General features: G+C 42.8%; 1 protein-coding gene across 1 annotated transcript; it reads left to right on the forward strand.

Moving 5' to 3' along the window:
* The first annotated feature begins 827 nt into the window (after window positions 1-827).
* Window positions 828-10,270, forward strand: MED21 (mediator complex subunit 21). The gene is made up of 4 exons (XM_054037300.1): window positions 828-936; window positions 1,984-2,098; window positions 4,722-4,822; window positions 7,555-10,270. Exons 1-4 carry the CDS (start codon window positions 895-897, stop codon window positions 7,729-7,731), a joined length of 435 nt encoding a protein of 144 aa, XP_053893275.1. The 5' UTR covers window positions 828-894; the 3' UTR covers window positions 7,732-10,270.
* The last annotated feature ends 9,914 nt before the right edge of the window (window positions 10,271-20,184 follow it).

Here is a 20,184-nt window from a genome sequence, read left to right on the forward strand (position 1 = left end):
GTATCGATGGACGAGCTACAATTTAGCTTCCATCCTAGCTCAAGGCTGTTGCTAAGACAGCAGGATGGGCCAAATTGTGCCATCACAAAGCACTGCATTTGTCACCAAAAGAATCGGGACCTGAGAGCAGGGCCGGCTTTAGGCCGATTCCCGATTCTGCGGAATCAGGCCATGCGGGTAAGAGGGCCCCGCGCCTAAGAGGGCCCCACACCTTAGGCTCCCCCGGCGCCGGTCCGCTCCGGCAGCATTTCAGCGGCGGGGGTGGTGGGTCCTCTCCGGGGTCTTCAGTGGCGAGGGGTCCTTCAGTGCCGCGGAAGACGCGGAGCTGACCCCCCGCCACCGAAGTGCCGACGATGACCCAGACCACCGCTGTGTATTCGAATGGGGCCCCACAGGTCCTAAAGCCGGCCCTGCCTGAGAGCCTTGCTTGTGTCCAAACTCAACTCAGTCAAGAAAAAGGTTGTGATCATGATTCCTGGGCAGCGGAATTTAAAACAATCCTGGGCCAGCTTCTTTCCGGCCCTATTTATATCACATGACTGTGTTCATTGCTAGGCCCACTCAGACACCCCCCCCCCGGGGGTGCCCCGCCCCTCCATCCAACACCCATTGACGTCAACGGGACTCTTGGCCTTTCACTCCGGAGGGCGGCCCCGGCCGCTGCCGACTCGCCTCTCAACCAGCAGGGGGCGCGTGCCCCGCAGCAGCCAAGGCATCACCTTGGCCGCAGCCGAGAGTCGGACCCGAAAGAGAACGCAAAGCCCCGCCCACTCTCCCCTCCCCCCTCAAGCCCAACCGTCCAACACCAAGCGCGCCCATTGGCTGCTCAGCCCGGCCTCGCTTAGGCTCTGCCCAATAGGCAGGAGGGAATCGGGATGGGAGCGGGGGAGGATCATGGCGGATCGGCTAACGCAGTTGCAGGACGCGGTGAACTCGGTGAGGTTGGAGCCGGGGCGACTCAGATCGGGGTTAAGCCGAGTCGGCTCCCGCCGTGCTGCGCTGAGCGCGCGTCGGTCCCTGCATCTCCGAGTCGTTCCCGTGCCCTGGGGGGAGGGATTCTGGGCCCCGCGGGGGCGGGGTAACAAACCTGAGGCGTCTGTTCCCTCCCGGAGCGGGGATGACGGTTTGAAAACAAAACGCGGAGGCCGTTGGGCTTTTAAGCGTTCTCGGCTGGTCTCGCGCCTCCCTCCCCGTGTGAAGCTCCGCGGGGGCGCCCCACGCTGAGCTCGCGCCGCCCCGGGACTGGCCTCTCCCCGCCCGCGCGCCAGCACTGAGCTCGCTGCTGCCAGTGTGCCAGAGCAGCCCGTTCCTGGGGCTGTGGCGGGGGGGGGGGTTCCCCGTCCCGGGCTGCTGGGGGGGGGACGCTGCTTTTCCAGGGAGTCGCCCCTAGAGGAGCAGCCCTGCAAGCTCCTTAAGTCACTCTTTCGGCTCCCTCTTGAAATGGCTTGTTTGAGGCTGAACGCTTTGTTAAAAAGGACTTGCCCGTGTGAGAATGAAGCCATGTGTCTACTCTACTCCAGCGAGCCTCTCTGCTAGGTGCTGGTGAGAGGACACTGCTCCCTCTCTATCTCTGATCGCAATAATCTTCCCACTTAATGTAACTGGCTGGGTAGCACTTATCCATGCGGCCAGGGGAATGGGAGAAAACATTTTATCTCTGCAGCGGGCTGAGCTGCTAAAGGCCAGGATTTAGGAACCAAAATTTTGTCCTGGACTTGAGTATGCTAATGATAGCATCTTAATTAATCCCTGATCCTGCTAGTTGATCTGTGGAAGTGGACAGTTGCATTGTCATGGGGTCCCAGTGCAATCAGAGTTGTCCACTTGCACAGAAGGCAGGATTGGGATTTTCACTACAGACTTGGATTAACTATTTTCATTTATTGAAGTGCAATTCTATGTAATAGTGGTTGGGGCAAAAAGTTTAAAGTGACTATCTTTAGTGTAAATACAGACTAAAATGATATTTCATCTTGCCTGTAGCTTGCAGATCAGTTTTGTAATGCCATTGGGGTATTGCAGCAATGTGGCCCACCTGCCTCCTTCAGTAACATTCAGACAGCGATAAACAAAGACCAGCCAGCTAATCCTACAGAAGGTCAGTTTTATGTGTGTCCATTAACTAAACATGATTACTCTCTAGTAAAATAGTAGTGTCAGTTTAGAATTAAGTAACTTCAGGCTTAAGAAACTTTCTTCGGAAGTTGTAACAGTTGTTGTGATTCAGGCCAAGTTATGGATAATTGCACATTCTGTAGGGAAGTGAATTGATTGAGACGGGAAATATTTTTTGACAAAGCTAAGCACAGAAATGTGTGTGTCTCATGGTCCTTTTTTTATATAGATCTAATAATATAAAATGACTGATGTTTGTAAGGAACACTGTTATGAGGAGATTCTGAGTGTTCAGGAAACTTCTGTTTCTAAAAGCCAAACCAAGTATATACTAGTCTTGTGAAATTTTACATTTTTTTGAGTATAAAGCTAATCTATCTATCTGTCTATGTTTTTGCTTTTAATGTTTTTGGAATAATACCTTCTCTCTAATGTCTGCAATTATAAAAGTTAACATCCATATTAGTTTACAGATGGAAAAGAGTTTTTGGTACTTGTTTATAGATTAATTCTGGCCATTTTTCTAAAGATAAAGTATATGATCTAATATTATCACACTTCATATGAAAAAACAAAGCAAGCTGGGAAGAAAGCTCAGTCATATGGATATGTGATATTTAAAAATATTTATTTATATGCTCGGGATGGCCCTAATTTTTTGAATATTTTTAAACGTGGCTTTCTAGTTAAGACACATTATATGCCTAAATGACTCTTTAGTCCCCTATATTTTACACATGTCTTAGATCAGATTAGGTCTGACCTCAGGAATCTCAACTGAGGCTAGCACAGTGCACAAATGATGCTCTGTTGCAGTTCTGGAAAACTGTCAACCAGTTCTACAGTGGCCTATAAGGGCTTGCCATCTGATATTGGAGACAGCTGTGAGGAGCTAGTTAAAGGTGTAAAAAGCAGAGCTTTCGCTTGCTCCCTTTCTAGTGGCAGCTGGTCCAGTCCCAGGTACTGGTATCTGCTAAGTGATGATTCAGGAGCCCAAGTTTTTGTTTAAGGTTTAAAGGCATTAGATCATGTAAGATGACTTGATCTAACAGTCTTAAACTAGACGAGGCAAGTTGTATTTCAGCATATTGTAACTGTTCAAGTTAAAGTCCAGGTTCTAGACAAGCCACAGTTTTCTTGGCAGATCAGTCTCCCTGTAAGTTTATCTTCAGGTAGTGATATCTTTGAAAGCTTAAGTACAATAGGTAGAACTTTAATATTTCTATATCAAGGTGATATATGGTGATGGCACAGTACACATTTAAGTGAACATTGTCATTTTGAAATACAGTCAAGTTTGAAAATATAGTTTACTACACCTCTCCCTGAGTTTTATAGTCTGTTTCCTATCTTAAAATTTTCTCTCCCTTGCAGCTGTGTGAGAGACCTATACAAACAGGGGAAACAGTGAATATGACTAAAAGTATGGCAAATGTACAAAGTAAGCTGAGGAAATACAGCTTTCTCTCAGTTTTTTAGCTATAATAACCTGGGGTTTTACATGTAACATGATTTAAAACATTTTCATTCAGAGTTGACTTTAAACTAGCAATATCCTTTTGAAAGTACACCACACATTTTCATGTTATTTAGAAGTTAAATTAAAATCCTGTCACTAACAGTGATAACTAAGCTTTTCCAGGTGCATTGTACATTAATAAAGTAAAAGCGTTTTAAGTTTAAGTGGTAAAATTAATTGTCGTAGTTGTAAATATTAAGCAACCATATTAAGAATCCTTCTTCTTTTGATCTGTTACCAAGTTGGTGTAAACATTTCATAAATTTCACACTTTAATCGCATTATCCTAATCTAATCCTTACTCTTTTTTAACTAGCACAATGGCCAAATTCAAGGAAAGGATTGAAAGATTAGAGCAGGGGTAGGCAACCCATGGCATGCGTGCCAAAGGGGGCACGCGAGCTGATTTTCAGTGGCACTCTCACTGCCCAGGTCCTGGCCACTGGTCTGGGGGGGGCTCAGCATTTTAATTTATTTTTAAATGAAGCTTCTTAAACATTTTAAAAGCCTTATTTACTTTACATACAACTATAGTTTAGTTATATATTATAGACTTATAGAAAGAGACCTTCTAAAAACGTTAAAATGTATTACTGGCACACGAAACCTTAAATCAGAGTGAATACGTGAAGACTCGGCACACCACTTCTGAAATGTTGCTGACCCCTGGATTAGGGCATCTCGATGCTCCAGAATATGTAACATATTGTAACTGGAATGTTTGATATGCTGCTAGAATGCAGTAATTGGTTTAAGAGCTGCCTTATTTTGTAAGGAGACTGCTATTCCAATGCCATTGGTTAGATTGTTTAAGGTAGGATTTAGAATCAATCTTTGAACATTAACATGTGCTAGATTTGTTTGAGATGGAAGATATTGCCACTGTCTTTAATACTGGAAAGAGTTTTTTAAGTTTTAGAATACATTGGAGGTAGAAATCAGTGCAAGTCTTCTGGAATTCGGAGTAAAATTCTAGGTCATTTGTTCCTTCAATGAGCACTAAGTTTATCACTGTTCTCCTCTGAAAAGGTAAACTAAATTGTAATAGATATTGTAATAGTCTGATCTGATTTTTTTTTCCTAATAGAATATGCTCAGTTGTTTGCAGCATTGATTGCACGAACTGCTAAGGATATTGATGTTTTAATAGATTCATTACCTAGTGAAGAATCAACAGCAGCTTTGCAGGTAAGAATATCTCTCAAATACTTGAAACACACCAAAAAAATCTCCACCCTCTTAGTCCCTTCTGGATATCCCAGACCAAAGTAGCAGGTGGCGTAAAGGATATAATCTTAGCTCAGTTAAAAAAAAAAAAAAAAGTTTGAGGGAATATTTTTTCCACCACTCCCTCTCCCCAAGAAAAAAGTACCTGAAATGAACCACTTCATTTATTGGAAATCTTACATAGCCTAACTTAAAACTTGAAGCAGGATGGGAAGGCTTAAACCTTGGAACTCTGAGCTATATTAAATTCATTTTTCTTTTCACAGGGCTCCTAAAGAAACTGCCCTCTCCATCACCATGTGAAACTACTTTTGAGAGCCATCTGTTTTTTTTTCAGTTAATATTTAAACACACAACTGTTTTAATATACCTTTTGTTTTTCTCTTATTAAAAGAAACTGGCATGTTTTCTGGCTCTCAAAGCAGGTTTCATCTAGTCTCTCTTAGAGCATGTCACAAGCAAGTTTCACTTAAACACTGTATCTGACATGGTCCTATCGTTTTGTGTCTACACCACTCATTTTCTAAAGGACTTTTAGCATTTCTGAAATGTTACAGTTCTTTCCACTTCTTGGCTCCATAAGGAAACCTTCCTGCAGGTCAGCAGATCAAACTTGCTTCCCCAAACCTTTTTCCGTCCGAAGGGCCCATGTGCATCCTGCTAGGGTCTCTCCAGCAATCAGTCCTACCTCTCAAAATAGTTTACTGCAATGCTCATCTCTTTCTACAAGTCTTGCTTGGTGGCCCTCCTTTCTTGCCCTTCCTAGCCCTAGCTTCTGTGTTTTTGTTTTTAGTTTTTAAATTACTTTGTGTAAATATGTGTACAAAGACAAGCCCCAATTCCCTATGCTACACTGAAGCAATTTTAAGACCGATGAGTAAACTTTGTATTTTCAGTTATTGGAGATGAGTTGATAGCTGCAGATTACTAAAGAGATTAGACATATCTTAAACTGGAGAAGCATAAATAAGGCTTAATAAATACTGTTCAAATAGTTTGAGAGTATTGAACAAAAGTACTATATTCTGCTAGATCTCTAGTTATAGTAGTATCTAAACATATTAGTTACATTAAAAACTCAGACCATGTAAGCATCAGTGTAATTTTACAGTCCATATAAATAAGATTGAAATCTATTCAGGTTATCTGCAGACATACCACAGATTATGATGTTGTCATGTTTCATAGCTGAGCCATATCTGACCCTAATAACACTTGTGTGGGAAAACCAAGGCACTAGAGCAGGGGTCCCCAACGTGGTGCCCACGGGCATCCATGTGCGCCTGCCTACTGGCTGCTGGACAAGCAGCTGCCGAAATGCTGCCGTGAAGCAGCAACGTCAAGAAGCGCTACCGCCAAAATGCCACCGCTTCACGGGACCACTGAACTAGAGAAACTGGTTTTGATGACCCAGTAGACAGCATGCTTTCCTCTGAGCTGATATTGCACCAGTGCCTATGCCTGATTTTTAGTGGCCACTGCATTTCCATTTTCAAAAAAAGACCTTGACCAATACTTGTGATAATTAAAGATTCCATGGCCCCTTTGTGCAAGGGTAGATGTTAGTCCTGGTCAAATTGTCCTCTGGTTACACTTCCAATTGGATATGGCTTTTTGTTTATTCTTTACTTCCATTCTTAAATTGGTGTGTTGTCGCAAACAAATATCACAATCCACTCTTACGGGACTATGTTATAGGGGTGGATGAAATTGGCTGAACGCTTATCTCAGTAAAACAGTGGAGGTTCTAAAGGTGCAATATATATATTTGACACTAATGCGTAACTTAAAATGTAGCTGGACTTGAAACCTAATTTCATGAATTTATCCTAAATGATGATGTTCGTCCTTCGAGTTCGAAGATGACATCACTGATTGGTATATTTATGTGAACATGTAAGTGGCTGATAGGTCAGTTTGAGCTTTGAACTGTCCGTAGCACGCCAGCAGCGCAAATCTCACAACAGTAGCATGTTTGCTGTTAATCAAGTAACCCTTAGCTGCATTTCTTGTTCAGTGTGCCACAGACAGTATGTTGAACATATAGATAGGGCTGCCACATTTGTTCACCCAAGACATGACTTCTTTTCACTTTTCTGTTCAGATAGCTAGTCCATTACCACATCTTTAGTATAAATGCCCATATTTTAGCTACCGTCACATGTCATACGATTTACAGTTAAATTATTGAACAAATAGTTGGATTCTAATTCCCATTGTCCTCCACATGTATATGTCTAATGGCCCTCACTGCGGGCACTGGCTGTGCAGTTCCAAAGATGAGTCTGTTGGGGAATGTAGTACTTTGTAGTACAAAGTAATTAACACTGTGAGATCTGAAAGTCTTACAGTTTACTCATTTCTTTTGAGTTGGGACAAAGATTCTGATTTTTATTTGTTAAGAAAGCTGAAATTGAGTTAATCTAAAATTGGCAATCTGAGATACAAAAACATCTGTTTTTGTTGATGAATTTAATCTCCACGTAAGGAGTGCATTTTTAGATGGCAAACTTATAATAGGTAAATTATAGTCATGGACTCCAGCAGAGAATGATTGATGTAGGAGCTAAAGATGGGGCTCTTACTGTGTTTCATCACGGGCATGGACAATTCCTCCATCCATCCCTTTGAAGAAAACTCTGCCTTATGTGATGTTCAAGATCGCCTAACTTTTTTTTCTTTTGTATTTAAAGGCTGCTAGTCTGTATCGGTTAGAGGAGGAAAACCATGAAGCAGCTGCCCGTCTGGAAGAGGTTGTTTATCGCGGGGATATGCTACTAGAAAAGATACAGAGTGCCCTAGCAGATATTGCTCAATCACAGCTGAAGACCAGAAGTGGTACTCATAGCCAACCTGTTCCAGATTCATAGCAGCAGGGGGCAGCATTTTGCTGCAAAAGTGAACTTTTAGATTGTGAATAAAATCATATTTTTGAAAAAAGTTCTGTATCAAATACTTACAGTAAGTTAGCCATACTGTTGTGTAAATATTTTGAGTGAACTGATTATGGTAAAAGCATGTCACTTGTCAAAGCCTTAAAGTCTTCTTATATAGCCTCAAGTTTGGTATGCAAAGCATTTATAAACTAAGAATTGGTGTTCATGTTGCTGGCACTGCACATTTAATGCATTTCCTTTATTTCAAAATACTAATTTTTTTTTAAGTTTAGCTTCTCTTATGCATAGATGTGTATCTAATGGGCTGTCATCTTCACAATGTAAATTTGTATAGTCCTACTGGGGAATAAGGGAAAAATTTTTCTCAGCATATTTTTGGTAACCTCTCCTCTAAATCTTCAAGTTTAGGGGGTCTTATTTTATTGTGAGGCTTTTGCAGGAAATAGAGCTTCACTGTGCAGAGTTCTATGAGCAAAGTGCTGTGCATTCTGAGGTTGTTCCAGTGCTCACCTCCTGCATTGCTGTATATACTGTTTAATTACCATTTCTACTGTGACACTTTGGCATACTTATTACTTGACAGTATTTTATCTTCTTTGGCTGCAAGCTAGTATACAGATTTCTTGCCAGCTGCATCCTGTAAAATGGGACTTTGGAGCAGTAGTGATTCCTGATGGACTTCCTGGTTCCTTGCAGACTGCTAGCAGGTCATATGGGATTGGCTGTACCCCTTTGCTTCCGGCTGCTTCTACACATGCTAGGTTTCTCATGACAAAGAGTGTTCCTGTAAAAGCAGATGCTCCTGAAGAGGAGCATCAGAGGAGTTGGAGGAGAAACAAAAGGTGTCCAGTAGGGATAGAAGCCAGCAATGGAAGCTAACTTCCTTTCTAATATTTCTCTTGTGTAAGCAGTTGCTGTAGCCACTCCTTGAACATTGTGTGAGTGTAAATATGAAAGGAGTAGTCCCTGAGATATTAGAGTTCTTCTATACTGAAAAAAATTGTGCCCCTAATGGTGTGAATTAAAAACAGAAAAATTGTGCTCGATTCAAACAGTATAAGCTTTTAGGGATGTTTGGATCAATATTTGAACTTTGTGGCATAAGTATGGGAGTGTACACCCTTCTCCCTTAGCAATCTAAAAATTTTACTTTGGCTACTTTGTTGTTGAAGATAGACTGGCTTCTCTTGGAGTCTGTGTGTGTGTGTGTATATAGTCTACTCGTTGTCCTGATTCAAATTGTTTATCTGTGTGTACCAGTCAAAATTTCCCTAATGTACATGGAACTGTTATGCTTCTGTTGTGTTCAGCTGGTCTGAAACAATTTGAACTTGTTTTTTGGCAACCTACCAATGGCAATGGATGCAAGGAGCCATACACCCATTAAATGGTGCCGTAAAAGGAAGAGTGGAGCAGGTCATGGGACACGCCTTGTACACTTACAACTGTAACAGTATGCTGTTCTAAAGAGGACTTTCACAATATAATTAAATATGAAGTGGTAAGTACTGCTCGTTGTTGCTAAAATGGAAATGTAGGATTTAATTACACTTAAATGGCGAACTTCACCTGCTATTGTGAGACTCCTGCAATACCTAGATACAAGGAAGAAAGGAAACATGGTCTATTAATTCAAATAGAAGTGGGGCCCATGCTGTGGTCCCAGCTATGCCATGGGCTTCTTTTGTCTCTTGGTAAATCACTAGAGCTCAGTCTTTCACAAATATGTACTAATTTTAGGTGCTGACTCTGAGGGCCTGACTCTTTTCTTTTTTTAAATAGATGTCAGACACCAACTGCAATTGAAGTCATGGGAGATGTGCTCAGCACATCTAAAAAAACATGCTCATGTCTCAAGTTCTGTGCCCTGAAAGTGAGGTACCAAAATTAATGAACACTTAACTTGGAGCTAGCCATCTATTTTCTCATCTGTAAAATGGAGAAAACTTCCCAATCTCACAGGAGTTTTGAGGTTTAATATATTGCTACAGGAGTTCAATAGAGATGGATTAAATGGCATGGTAGCCCAAATCTTGAATTCACACTCTCAAATGGATTCCCTAATTACATTTTAACATCTGTGTAGTTGCACAGTGGCTCTAAGATCTGTGTTGTCAGCTATTTACTTGCCAGAAGTAAACCCAAGCTCAATATTTCTTAGCCATTCAGAAGTTCTCTCTGCATGGTTACATCATCCTTGGATACTTCAGTTTTGTGCTCTTTATGTTTCAATATTTCCTTGTTTAAAACGTTGCCTTAGTGTAGTATTTTCTTCATGCTTGCTGCTTACTCTAGTATATTAATGTGCCAGCCACCTTTATATTAAAGTGCGTACTAGTTTCAACAGCTATTTCTGTTCTGCATGTGAAGAACTTTAACTCTTATGCTGGTGGAACGTAGGGCATGCACACATTTTGTGTGTCCCCCTTGATGTCTAGCTCAACATTTCTACTAAAATGTCAACATTTGCTTATTGACAATATAATAAAAATAAAACAAAGCAAGGAAATTGGTTAAATGCTTCTTTTTTTTTCTTTTTAAAGAGGGTGATTGTTTTTCAGTTACAACCTCTAAAACACACTTCCATCTGTTACTCAGCATTGGTGGGTCACATACTGATGTGCATGAGTCCCACAATGCAAACTTTCACCTGCACTTTATAACCTAACAGCTCAACCTACACCCCCTTGCTTTTGTTGTCCGGTCTGAGTCATAGGCAGGTCTGCAGCACAGAATGGGGGAAATAAGGATGATTTATATAACAAGTAGTAATATGTTATGGCAGTGCTTTCATAGACAGCATTTGTTTCAGTACTAATGGAAAGTGGATTAAAACTAGTATTCCCAAATTTACTGGTTATGTTCAGGACAAGGTAGAGCTTGAAAGCATGGAACTGCTTGCATAAAAGGGGAGGGCCTGAGGCTGTGCAGTGCATTCCCGCCCCCCCCCCCCAAACCCAATACATAAGTGTGTAAGGAGTAATTTAGCTCATAACTGGGGGTTGAGGGGGAGAGAAGTGACAGCACTAATGATCCTTGAGATTTGTCATGGCCTCAGTTGGGTAGTAGAGATAAAGGAAAGCTGTTGGTGCAGCTCAGCAGCACCTTGGGGGGAAGAAATGAAGCAGTGGAAGCCATCTGGAAGTTGAGGGTGACTGCCTACATATGTAATGTGTATCTCACCATGCTATCTAGGAATAGTAAAAGGGTCTATGAATTGCACTTTAAGTCTTACTGAGCCTTTAAGGATGGAGGTTGTATATCTTCATATTTAGGCTACCATAATGAGGTGCGTTTGAAAATTAGGAGTCTTCCTTTGTCTTTAGCTGCCTTATTCTGATGTTTATGAGGACATCTTGCAACCACATGTTTGGACCACCTCAATATTAGCTGTGCTGAGGCTTAGTGGTAAACTAAGCTACACTTCAAAGATGCCCCCCCCCCCAAAAAAAAAAATCCCAAAAATGAAATCTTAAAATACTAAGAAGTTCGGGTCTCTTTATTTGGCTTATGGTTTCTGAGACTACAGTTTAGATCTGCTTCATTATCTGTGTCTGCTCCTCACAAGGTCTTGAGAGAAGGCAATTTATTCTAGCTGAGATCTTTATTAACTCCACCAAATGGCTCAGAATCTGCTCAAAAACATAATAGGACACAGCAAATATTAGAAAAATCTGAAATCTCTTTTGGTGCCTAGCAAACAGAACTCATTTTTTTCCACAGAAGCCAGAATAAATGGAGACATGCTGTTATGGAAAGGAAAAAAAAAATGTTGAGCAAGAGGTGAAATAGCTTTGAATATTGGGCTCAACAAGTAATACTTCCCAGGGAACAAATTGTGCTTTGAGGAAAGATGACCCAGCACTTAATGGAAGATTCCAGTGAATAATAATTTAAATCACTTCAACTGAGCAAGAGCATTCTATGCTGAGAATCCACAGCACCCATTAGCAAAGATTGCAATCAGTTGAATAAAAAATGGCTGCTTGAAATCTCAGATTCTTTACTATAAGCATCTATGCTAGGAGGACAGGAACTCCTCACAGTGCCTATTCAGTTTCAGCAAAATAAGCTACCAGACTAGAGTGGGGTGAATTCAGAAAGAAAAGTACTTTCAAATAGTGTGAATTCCCGTCTCTTCTGTATTTTTAGTCTTGTATTAGCCATTGAGGTGGGTGACTTATTTGCAATAATAAGTGTCTCAAGCACTAATGGGAACAAATACTTAGAAGTATATTAGCATCAGAAGGGGTTCATAGCTCTTAATGAGTATGAAAGAGGAAAGGAGGAATGAAGTTGTAGAGGAGCTATGTTGGTGTTAGTGTTGTTTTCCCTACTGTACTATTCAATCAAAGGTTATTTTTTCCTGTAGTTTGTTAAATCTATTTACATATGAAACAATGGAAGCCCTGTCACTCCAGATATCTAAACTTAGACTGGAAAAAGGGACTATAAATGTATTGAATTTTAATGGACATTTTTCCATTGATTTCAATGGGCCATGGATCATGTCCTTGATAATCTAATAGGATCTTTTCATCTCTAACTTCTGTGAATCTGCTCCAGCATCAAAGAAGATAAAAATATTAGGTTTATATTACAAATGAGTATTCCTAGTGCTCCAGTTATGTTATCTAGGGTTTGTTTCATTTGCTTGTATTACACTCAGTTTCAAATTGGGAATATTTATGGAACTGGTGTTTGGGAAATTTTTGGCTGTCTTAATGTAGCTAACGATTTTTGTGTGTGTGTGTGTGTGTCTGTCCTTATAATGAATCCTTAATTTGAGGGCCATGTACACTTTTGTGTGAGTATTTGAATCCCAGAAGGCCATATAACAACTTCCAATTTTTTGGAACCAGCGTCAAAAACTCGTATAGCATTCAATTCTGCATTCAGTGGATACAAGAAGAATTGTATAGTCTGTCTGTTTGGTGGGAAATTATGGGATTTTTCATTTCTTAGTTTCACTAGTGTGAAATATAAATGCAGCATTCTGTACAGATTTATTATATAGATGCATGTCTAGCTCCAACTCTAAGTACAAAAGGGCTGTCTATTCTGTGAACTGTTAAACTGCCACCAGTATCAGGACTGGGCTTCTCCTGAATCTCTCTTTATAATTAGCATTCACACAGCATAGCACAATGTTTATGTAAACATACCTTCCTCTGCATCAGCTTTTCCTCTGTTGACAGACTCGATATTTACTTATTTAAAGGAGTAAATATTACTTACCAAGATTGGAAAAGGATATGGTAATCAAGTCTAATAGTAACTATATAGCATATATTCTACTGAAATTGACTATTCTCTTCATACTTTTAATATGTAAATCTGTATAGTTATCATGTTTTTGTATAACATTTTGTATTTGTAATAGTGCTTTAAACCTGAGGGTACCAGTTTCTACTGTCAGTTACACTGGAGTTACTTTGGATTTACAATGGTGCTGTAGCTGAAAGTATTTCATAGATTTAATAATAGGTACAATAGAAAAAAAAATATTTATCCCATTTTATAGATGGGGAAACTGAGATTGTGATGTGGCCAGCTTTAGTATGGTCAGCTGTGGCAGAGCTGAGAATAGAACCCTAGCTTTGTGGCTCCAGGCCCTGTCGTGCAGCTAAAAGACTATCCTTCCCCACCCAGTACACTTACAGAATAAAAATGGAAATCGAGGCCCCCATTCAGGAAAGCACTGAAGCACATACTGTCACTTTCAGCACATTTAAAATTAGCACGTGCTTCAGTGTTTTTCTGAATTGCAGCCTAAAGGATAGAAACAAGAGGTGGGGGAAAAAACCTGTTTCCAGCTGAGATTTTAAAAGATTGAAAAATAATGAGGAGGCGGCCTAGGAAGTTCATTGCAGATGCCGGGAGCTGCAGAGAAGGAGGTTCTTGCACCCACATAGTAGTAAAATTGTGGAATGAGGCAGAGGAGGCAGCTGCTGAAGCAATAGGAATGGGAAGGGAGTGGAGAGAGAAAGGGACAAATCCTGTTCTCCTTAGTATGCTGATAGTCCATTGAACAATTCTGCTCTATGGGAGCAAGAACATGTGAGGTTTTAAAATTAGGGTAATTTTGATTTGGATTCTGAAGAGGGTGAGAAGCCAGTGGAAGAGTTTGAGGAGGGAGGTGATATGACTGTGCTGTTTGCTATAGCTGAGAAGTGGATAAGACGACTTTCAAAGTTCTCTCACACTTGTTCTCTGCAGCTATCTGAAAAGTGTAGATTACTTTTTTTTTTTTTTTGCCTGCCACCAACTTCATTTAAAACATTTATATTGATAGAGTAAGTAAGCACATTAATTTTGATATCTGGACATTTTCAAGATCCTACAGTTAGATAAACATCTTCTCACGCCCCAGCAAGCATTGTATGTGTGTACTGAACATAGAACTCGAAGGAGAGTTCTCAGACTGTATTTGACAATGAGTGTTTTCAATGCACTGTTTTCACTCAGCATTGTTTCAAAAATAGTAACAAACTCCTGTCAGGCTCCTATTTAAAATCGTGCAAGTGAGGTGGTTATGGAGCTACATGAGTTCTGCAGTTACAAAACCACCACCCTGTAGACTACACAGCTATATGAAAATGTAAGATGCATAGGACTAAGGACCCCATCCTGCAAACACTTGAATTAATTGAGACCACACACATGCATAAAGCTAAGCATGTGTGTAACTATGGATTGGTTCCTATGGCTCTGGGTGTGTGATTCACCCTAAAGAGATATAGTATGAAATGATAGGAAAGGAAACCTCACAATGGATAAGAAAACCCACCTAGCAAAATATGGCATGGCAAGCCAGGGTATGACTCTACAGTGCACCTTTGCTGCATTCCTTGTGTGGACACTGCTACAGTGCAGTGAAAGACCCTCAATGCAGTTTAGCATATTACTACTTGAAAATGTAGTATGCCAAGTGCCAATCCAGGACTTTCAGTGGACTGTAGTAGCATCCACATACAGTGTTACTGCAGGGCAAGCTGGCTTCCTGTAGATTCATGCCCTGGCTTGCTGCGCAGTAAATTGCTGTTCTTCAGGTAGTGTCACAATGGGTGCTCCACTTCAGGTGCACATGTACCCCATGTACCTTTGATTGGAGATTGGTGGTGGTAATGCCCCTTTGGCTCATGCATGACTCTACACTATCATGTGCCCCATGCCAAGGATCTACAGCGCTGTGTGAGCAAACCACCCTTCTCAACTGCCTTATCCTGAGATGGAGCGTTTAGTGTGTCCGCTTATACTAGTCAAGGCTTGTTCCTCAGTCTAGTTCTTTAATTTATTCTTATACTTAATTCATTTTGTAGACGGGTTTGTTTTATAATCCCTTTCCCCTTAGATTTTTTTAATGTATTTTAGATATCCCCGTCATCCAAGGACATGCCAGGATCTCCAGGCTTCAAACATTACCTCACATGTCGGGAAGCTATTACAGCAAGTGACGGACGTTCCCGGTGTACCCACTGCTTAGGGAAAATGCATATCCCTGAAAAGTGTAGCACCTGCTCAGCAGTTAAAAGAAGAGCTAGGAAGAAATGGGAGCTAAAACTTAAGCTTTTAATCATGGAGCATTCTGTCCATCCAGCTTAGGATCCAGGCCAGGAGACCCCTTCTGGCCATGAGTCTTTCAGTAAACATAGTGCCCCCTCCACATCTGCATATTTGCCTTGACCTACACCAAGGAGATCTTTGGAGGATCCAGGAAAGACTCATGAAAAGAGGATTCATTCTCCTCTAATGAGTTTACTTCAATAAAGACTCAGTCTCTTCAGCATAAGACTATTGGAGACCTTACATCCTGATTTGGGTACAGGCGAGCCTCCATGCTTCATCAGTACGGACTCTGTGATTAGAGCTCCAAGATCCTCTAGGGCTGCAGCTACACTTGTGACTGTACATGGTTACATGTGTGTTGTGCCACATACCCATATTGTCCACATCTGAAGCCCTGAAACATGTTCCTGGAGGACAGCGTAGTGCAGGAAAACTAGCACACATGAAGGATGTAGGTATATACATGCCTCTACTGTGGCATGGCTCTGTACCCATTCTACAGTGCAGTATGGATGGGGGCAAGAGCTGTGTACCAGGTCACATGTACTAATAGTCCTCCATGGCCATTCCCACAATGCATTGACCCTTACCCAAAGATCTAAAGGTCTCTGATCCCCCCCAGTGCCAGCGGTAGTAGCAACCTGCACTGAGCTCTTAAGATAAGTTCTCCTGTGAAGACTTGATCAGCACTGGTGATCATGGATCATATTCCAAGAGCAGCTGCTTGGTCTCTGGAGCATACATGGGTGCAGAGGAGTGTGTGGTCAGGATAAATCATCCTCTGTGACTTTGCCTAGAGTGGCAGGAACATACACCTGTACTGGGAGATTTCATGGAGGCTGGAGGAGGTGGGCATTCACTAGACTCCATCTTCATCCCAGGAGCACATGAAGCATCTCAAACTTGTTTACAGGAGGGTGAAGCACGTCAACAACAGCTTGGGGAAGAGCAAGCTGCCTCACTCCCCCACTGCTGGCTCGCCGCGTTCCCTCGTCACTCCCCTGCCCCTGAGGAGCAGGGATGCGGTGAGCAGCAGCAGGCAGACAGCAGCAGACGGTGGGGGCCAAGGGGAAGGGGCTGCACCACCACAGCCCGGTGTCCGGTGGTGGGTCGGAGGCAGCTGCGCCAGGGAAGGCTTAGCTTTCCCTGGCCTATTATACCCGCCGCCCATGCCTCCCCTCCATCTTTCCTTCCAGGGCACTGACCTCCTGATAATTGGACCCTGCCTGCCTACCTACCCCGCACTCCTGGTTTGCCCTCTGGCCTGTCTGACTCAGACCTCTGGCTAACCAGACCCTGCCTGCCTGCCTCCTGATGCCTGATAGGGTTACCAGGTGTCTGGTTTTCGACTGGAGCACCCGGTGGAAAAGGGACACTGGTGACTCCAGTCAGCACCACCGAGCAGGCCATTAAAAGTCTGGTCGGCAGTGCTACGGAGCTAAGGCAGGCTAGTCCCTACCTGTCCTAGCACTGTGCTGCACCCCAGAAGTAGCCAGCAGGTCTGGCTCCTAGGTGGGGAGGCCATGGGACTCCGTGTGCTCTGCCCACACCCCGAGCATCGGCTCCACCCTCCTATGGGCCGGGAACTGCGGCCAATGGGAGCTGCGGGGGTGGTGCCTGTGGGTGAGAGCAGTGCACAGAGCCACCTGCCACGCCTCTGCCTAGGAGCCAGACCTGCTGGCCACTTCCAGGGTGCAGCATGGAGCCAGGATAGGCAGGAAGCCTGCCTTAGGCCCCCCCAACTGCGCCGCTGATTGGGAGCAGCCTGGGGTAAGCCCATGCCCCAACCCTCTGCCCCAGCCCTGAGCTCCCCCAAACCTGCAACCCCCTCCTGCACCCCAAATCCCTCATCCCTAGCCCCACCCCAGAGCCTTCACCCTCAGATGGAGCCCTCACCCCCCTGCACCCCAACCCCCTGCCCCAGCCCAGAGCCCCTTCCCACCCCCTGAACCCCTCTGCTCCACCCCCCAGCCTGAAGCCCCCTCCTGCACCCCAAACACCTCATTCCCAGCCCCACCCCAGAGCCCACACCCCCAGCTGGAGCCCTCACCCCCTCTCGCACCCCAACCCCAGCCTAGTGAAATTTAGTGAGGGTGGGGGAGAGAGAGCCACCAAGGGAGGGGGAATGTATTGAGTGGGGGGGAGCAGGGCCTCGGAGAAGGAGCAGGGCAGAAGGCATGGACTTAGGGAAGGGGTGGGGCTAGGGTGTTGGGTTTTGTGCAATTAGAAAGTTGGCAACTCTATGCCTGACTCTCAGTTTGTCCTCTAGCCTGTCTTGGACTCTTACTCTCTGGTACCCGACTTGGCCTGACTCCTGCTCTGACCACTAGGTCTGACTGTCCACAGTGCAATCAGATCCAGGTTCAGCAATTGTAAACCCAGGTTTACAATGCAGCATGGATGCTCATGCACGGGCCTGGAAACACTGAGTCCACAAGCTCAGATCCCACAGACCCAGACTGAGTGTGAAGTGTAGACATACCCTTTGTGTTACAACAGAACATATAGTGGGACCTGTTTCTGAGCCTTATCTAAAGCCAAATGAAGTTAACATTGAAGTAATTGGAAAGACTCCTGGATCAGGCCATAAGTGAAGTTGGACTGAAAGAAACTCCGTTTATAGGGAAGCAGAATGAAAATTCCTAAATTATTTCAATGCACTGAAGAGTGTGTTACCCCAAAATCTCTGTGTAGAATAATAAGGAGGTGACATATACCACAGGTTCGACTCCTACCAGTGTCTATCAACTGGGAGAGTTAGAAATCTGTGTGCCTCCTGCCCATGTTGCATTGAAATAAAGGATAGAGAGAATATAACCTTAAACAGAAAGAAGATTTATTAAGGGATAGAAACAACTGGGGTAAGATTCACTAAGGGAAACACTACAAATACCCACAAATAGATTCCAGCAAGGGGGCATAAAGCCTGGACCCTTAAACTGTCCCTTGGTTGAACTAATAAATGCCCGGAAAACAATTACTGTCTCTCTTCTAACTGCAGATGGAGGACACCGGCAACGGATGGTCCGTCTCAGGATCTCTGGAACATCGGAGGATCTGGCTCTCTACCGCCGAAGCAGGAGATTAACAGATCTGGGCTGATAGCAAAGCTTTCACTGGATCCTTTGGTGGACTACAGGAGTCAGGTAAGTATCAGAGTCCGTGGCAGGTGTTAGTAGCCAAAGCCTCGATCCAATGGTCTTGATCTGATGCCGCTCAAAGAAACTGGACATGGCTGCCTCAATGGTGGACAGTGACTGTGTCACTGCTGACAGTCCCTTATATGCTCTCTGTGGCGCGAATTCCTGAGGCACACTCTGGCAGGCACTGCCCCCAACCGGTTCCAGCCAGTTCTCAGTCCCTCAAATTGTGGCGGGAAACAGAGTTTTGGCCGGGAAACGCCATGAAGAAAGGGTGCCAAGATGGAGTTCAAACCCTTCCTATCATATGCGCCCTCTTGAATTTCTAGACTCCATTTTGAATTGCAGCAACATTCATTACAATACGTAACAGAATATAACCATGTACCAAAAACACTTTACATATCCCCTCCTTGACAGATGTGAACATTTTTAACAAACATCTGGCATTACTGTTATATTAATACCACTGAACATTGAACCCATAATGTGGTTGACACACTACAAAAGGCATTACTATAGTATCTTTAGCTTTAGATTTCTTTCTACACACATACACAGCTATAATTACTAGATATACGACTTTAACTACCTGTATGAGGAGTATTACTACAATTGGGTGGAGCATGATTTCCCAAGCCTTTTTAGATTCACCTGATCCAGTTGTAAAAAGATCTTCCCACCAATAGGACAATTTGGTTTCATCACCAATTCTTTTTAACACCTTTCTGATTTGACCTACAGAATGATGTACGGTAAGTAAGGTGTGAGCTCCAAGAGCCTGAAGCTGTTTTAGGTGATAGACCATATCCTTATGGTGCATTAAACGTTTCAATCCTTGGAAGTCTGCTCCTATATGAATAGGTGGAAGATTGTCATAGTTAGATTAAGATGCTATTATGCTCTGCACTTCCACATCTGACAGGGTAATATTTATATCGCAGCCCCTAACAGAAAAGACTGCACATAAACATATATTATCTCCTGCATCGTGTTCAATGTGATAAAAACCATGAATTAACAAATTTTTACATAAAGTTCTTATACACAGACAATGACTATCAATAACCACTATAGCTGAATTTTGAAAATACATAGGGTGGTGAAGCTGGTAGTTACATTTCTCTTCATGAGGATCTAAATAAATATGAGTCTCCTCCCATACTCCAGTTGTACAGGTAAAACCCAATTTGACTTGCTCCATGTAAGCTTGCAAATTTAAAGAATAATATTGCTCTCCTCTTACATGCACCATTTGGTATTTTCCATCGGCATCATTAGGGAATTGTTCACAAACATTCCCAAAGGAATCAGGGGGTGAATTATTTCCTCTATGGCATCCCTTAAAGTAAGTATGTACACCACAAATAGTCTCATTAGCATGGTCATAGGTGAAATTCACCATTTTCCACCATTGCTGCTTTTCTTTTTCGAATGTGGTGGCATTAGACCAGATAATGTGTTTAATTTCCTGTGGCACTATACCATTATAACCCTCCCTGATTATAGCCTTTGCAATATTGAGCAGCAGCTGCTGTGCTTGCATACATGCAAGTGCCTCTGTTAGATTAGACTGCAGTATCTCCAGTGCTCCTATAATCTGAAGGTGATCCATTTCTTGCACTTTTAACCATGTTGGTAAAGTATTAGCAATATTAAAACCTAATTCACCCAAATCATTCAATGCTGCTGAGAAGAGGTTGGCTACTGAGGAGAT

This window comes from Malaclemys terrapin, chromosome 1, assembly GCF_027887155.1.
Source record: "Malaclemys terrapin pileata isolate rMalTer1 chromosome 1, rMalTer1.hap1, whole genome shotgun sequence".
Classification (NCBI taxonomy): Eukaryota; Metazoa; Chordata; order Testudines; family Emydidae; genus Malaclemys; species Malaclemys terrapin.

What these genes read in the sequence shown, in the direction of transcription:
- MED21 (XM_054037300.1), top strand. Translation starts at nt 895, where the DNA reads ATGGCGGATCGGCTAACGCAGTTGCAGGACGCGGTGAACTCG. An exon ending in GCCAGCTAATCCTACAGAAG is followed by an intron (nt 2,099 to 4,721) that starts GTCAGTTTTATG and finishes TTTTCCTAATAG; the next exon opens with AATATGCTCAGTTGTTTGCA. An exon ending in AATCAACAGCAGCTTTGCAG is followed by an intron (nt 4,823 to 7,554) that starts GTAAGAATATCT and finishes TTGTATTTAAAG; the next exon opens with GCTGCTAGTCTGTATCGGTT.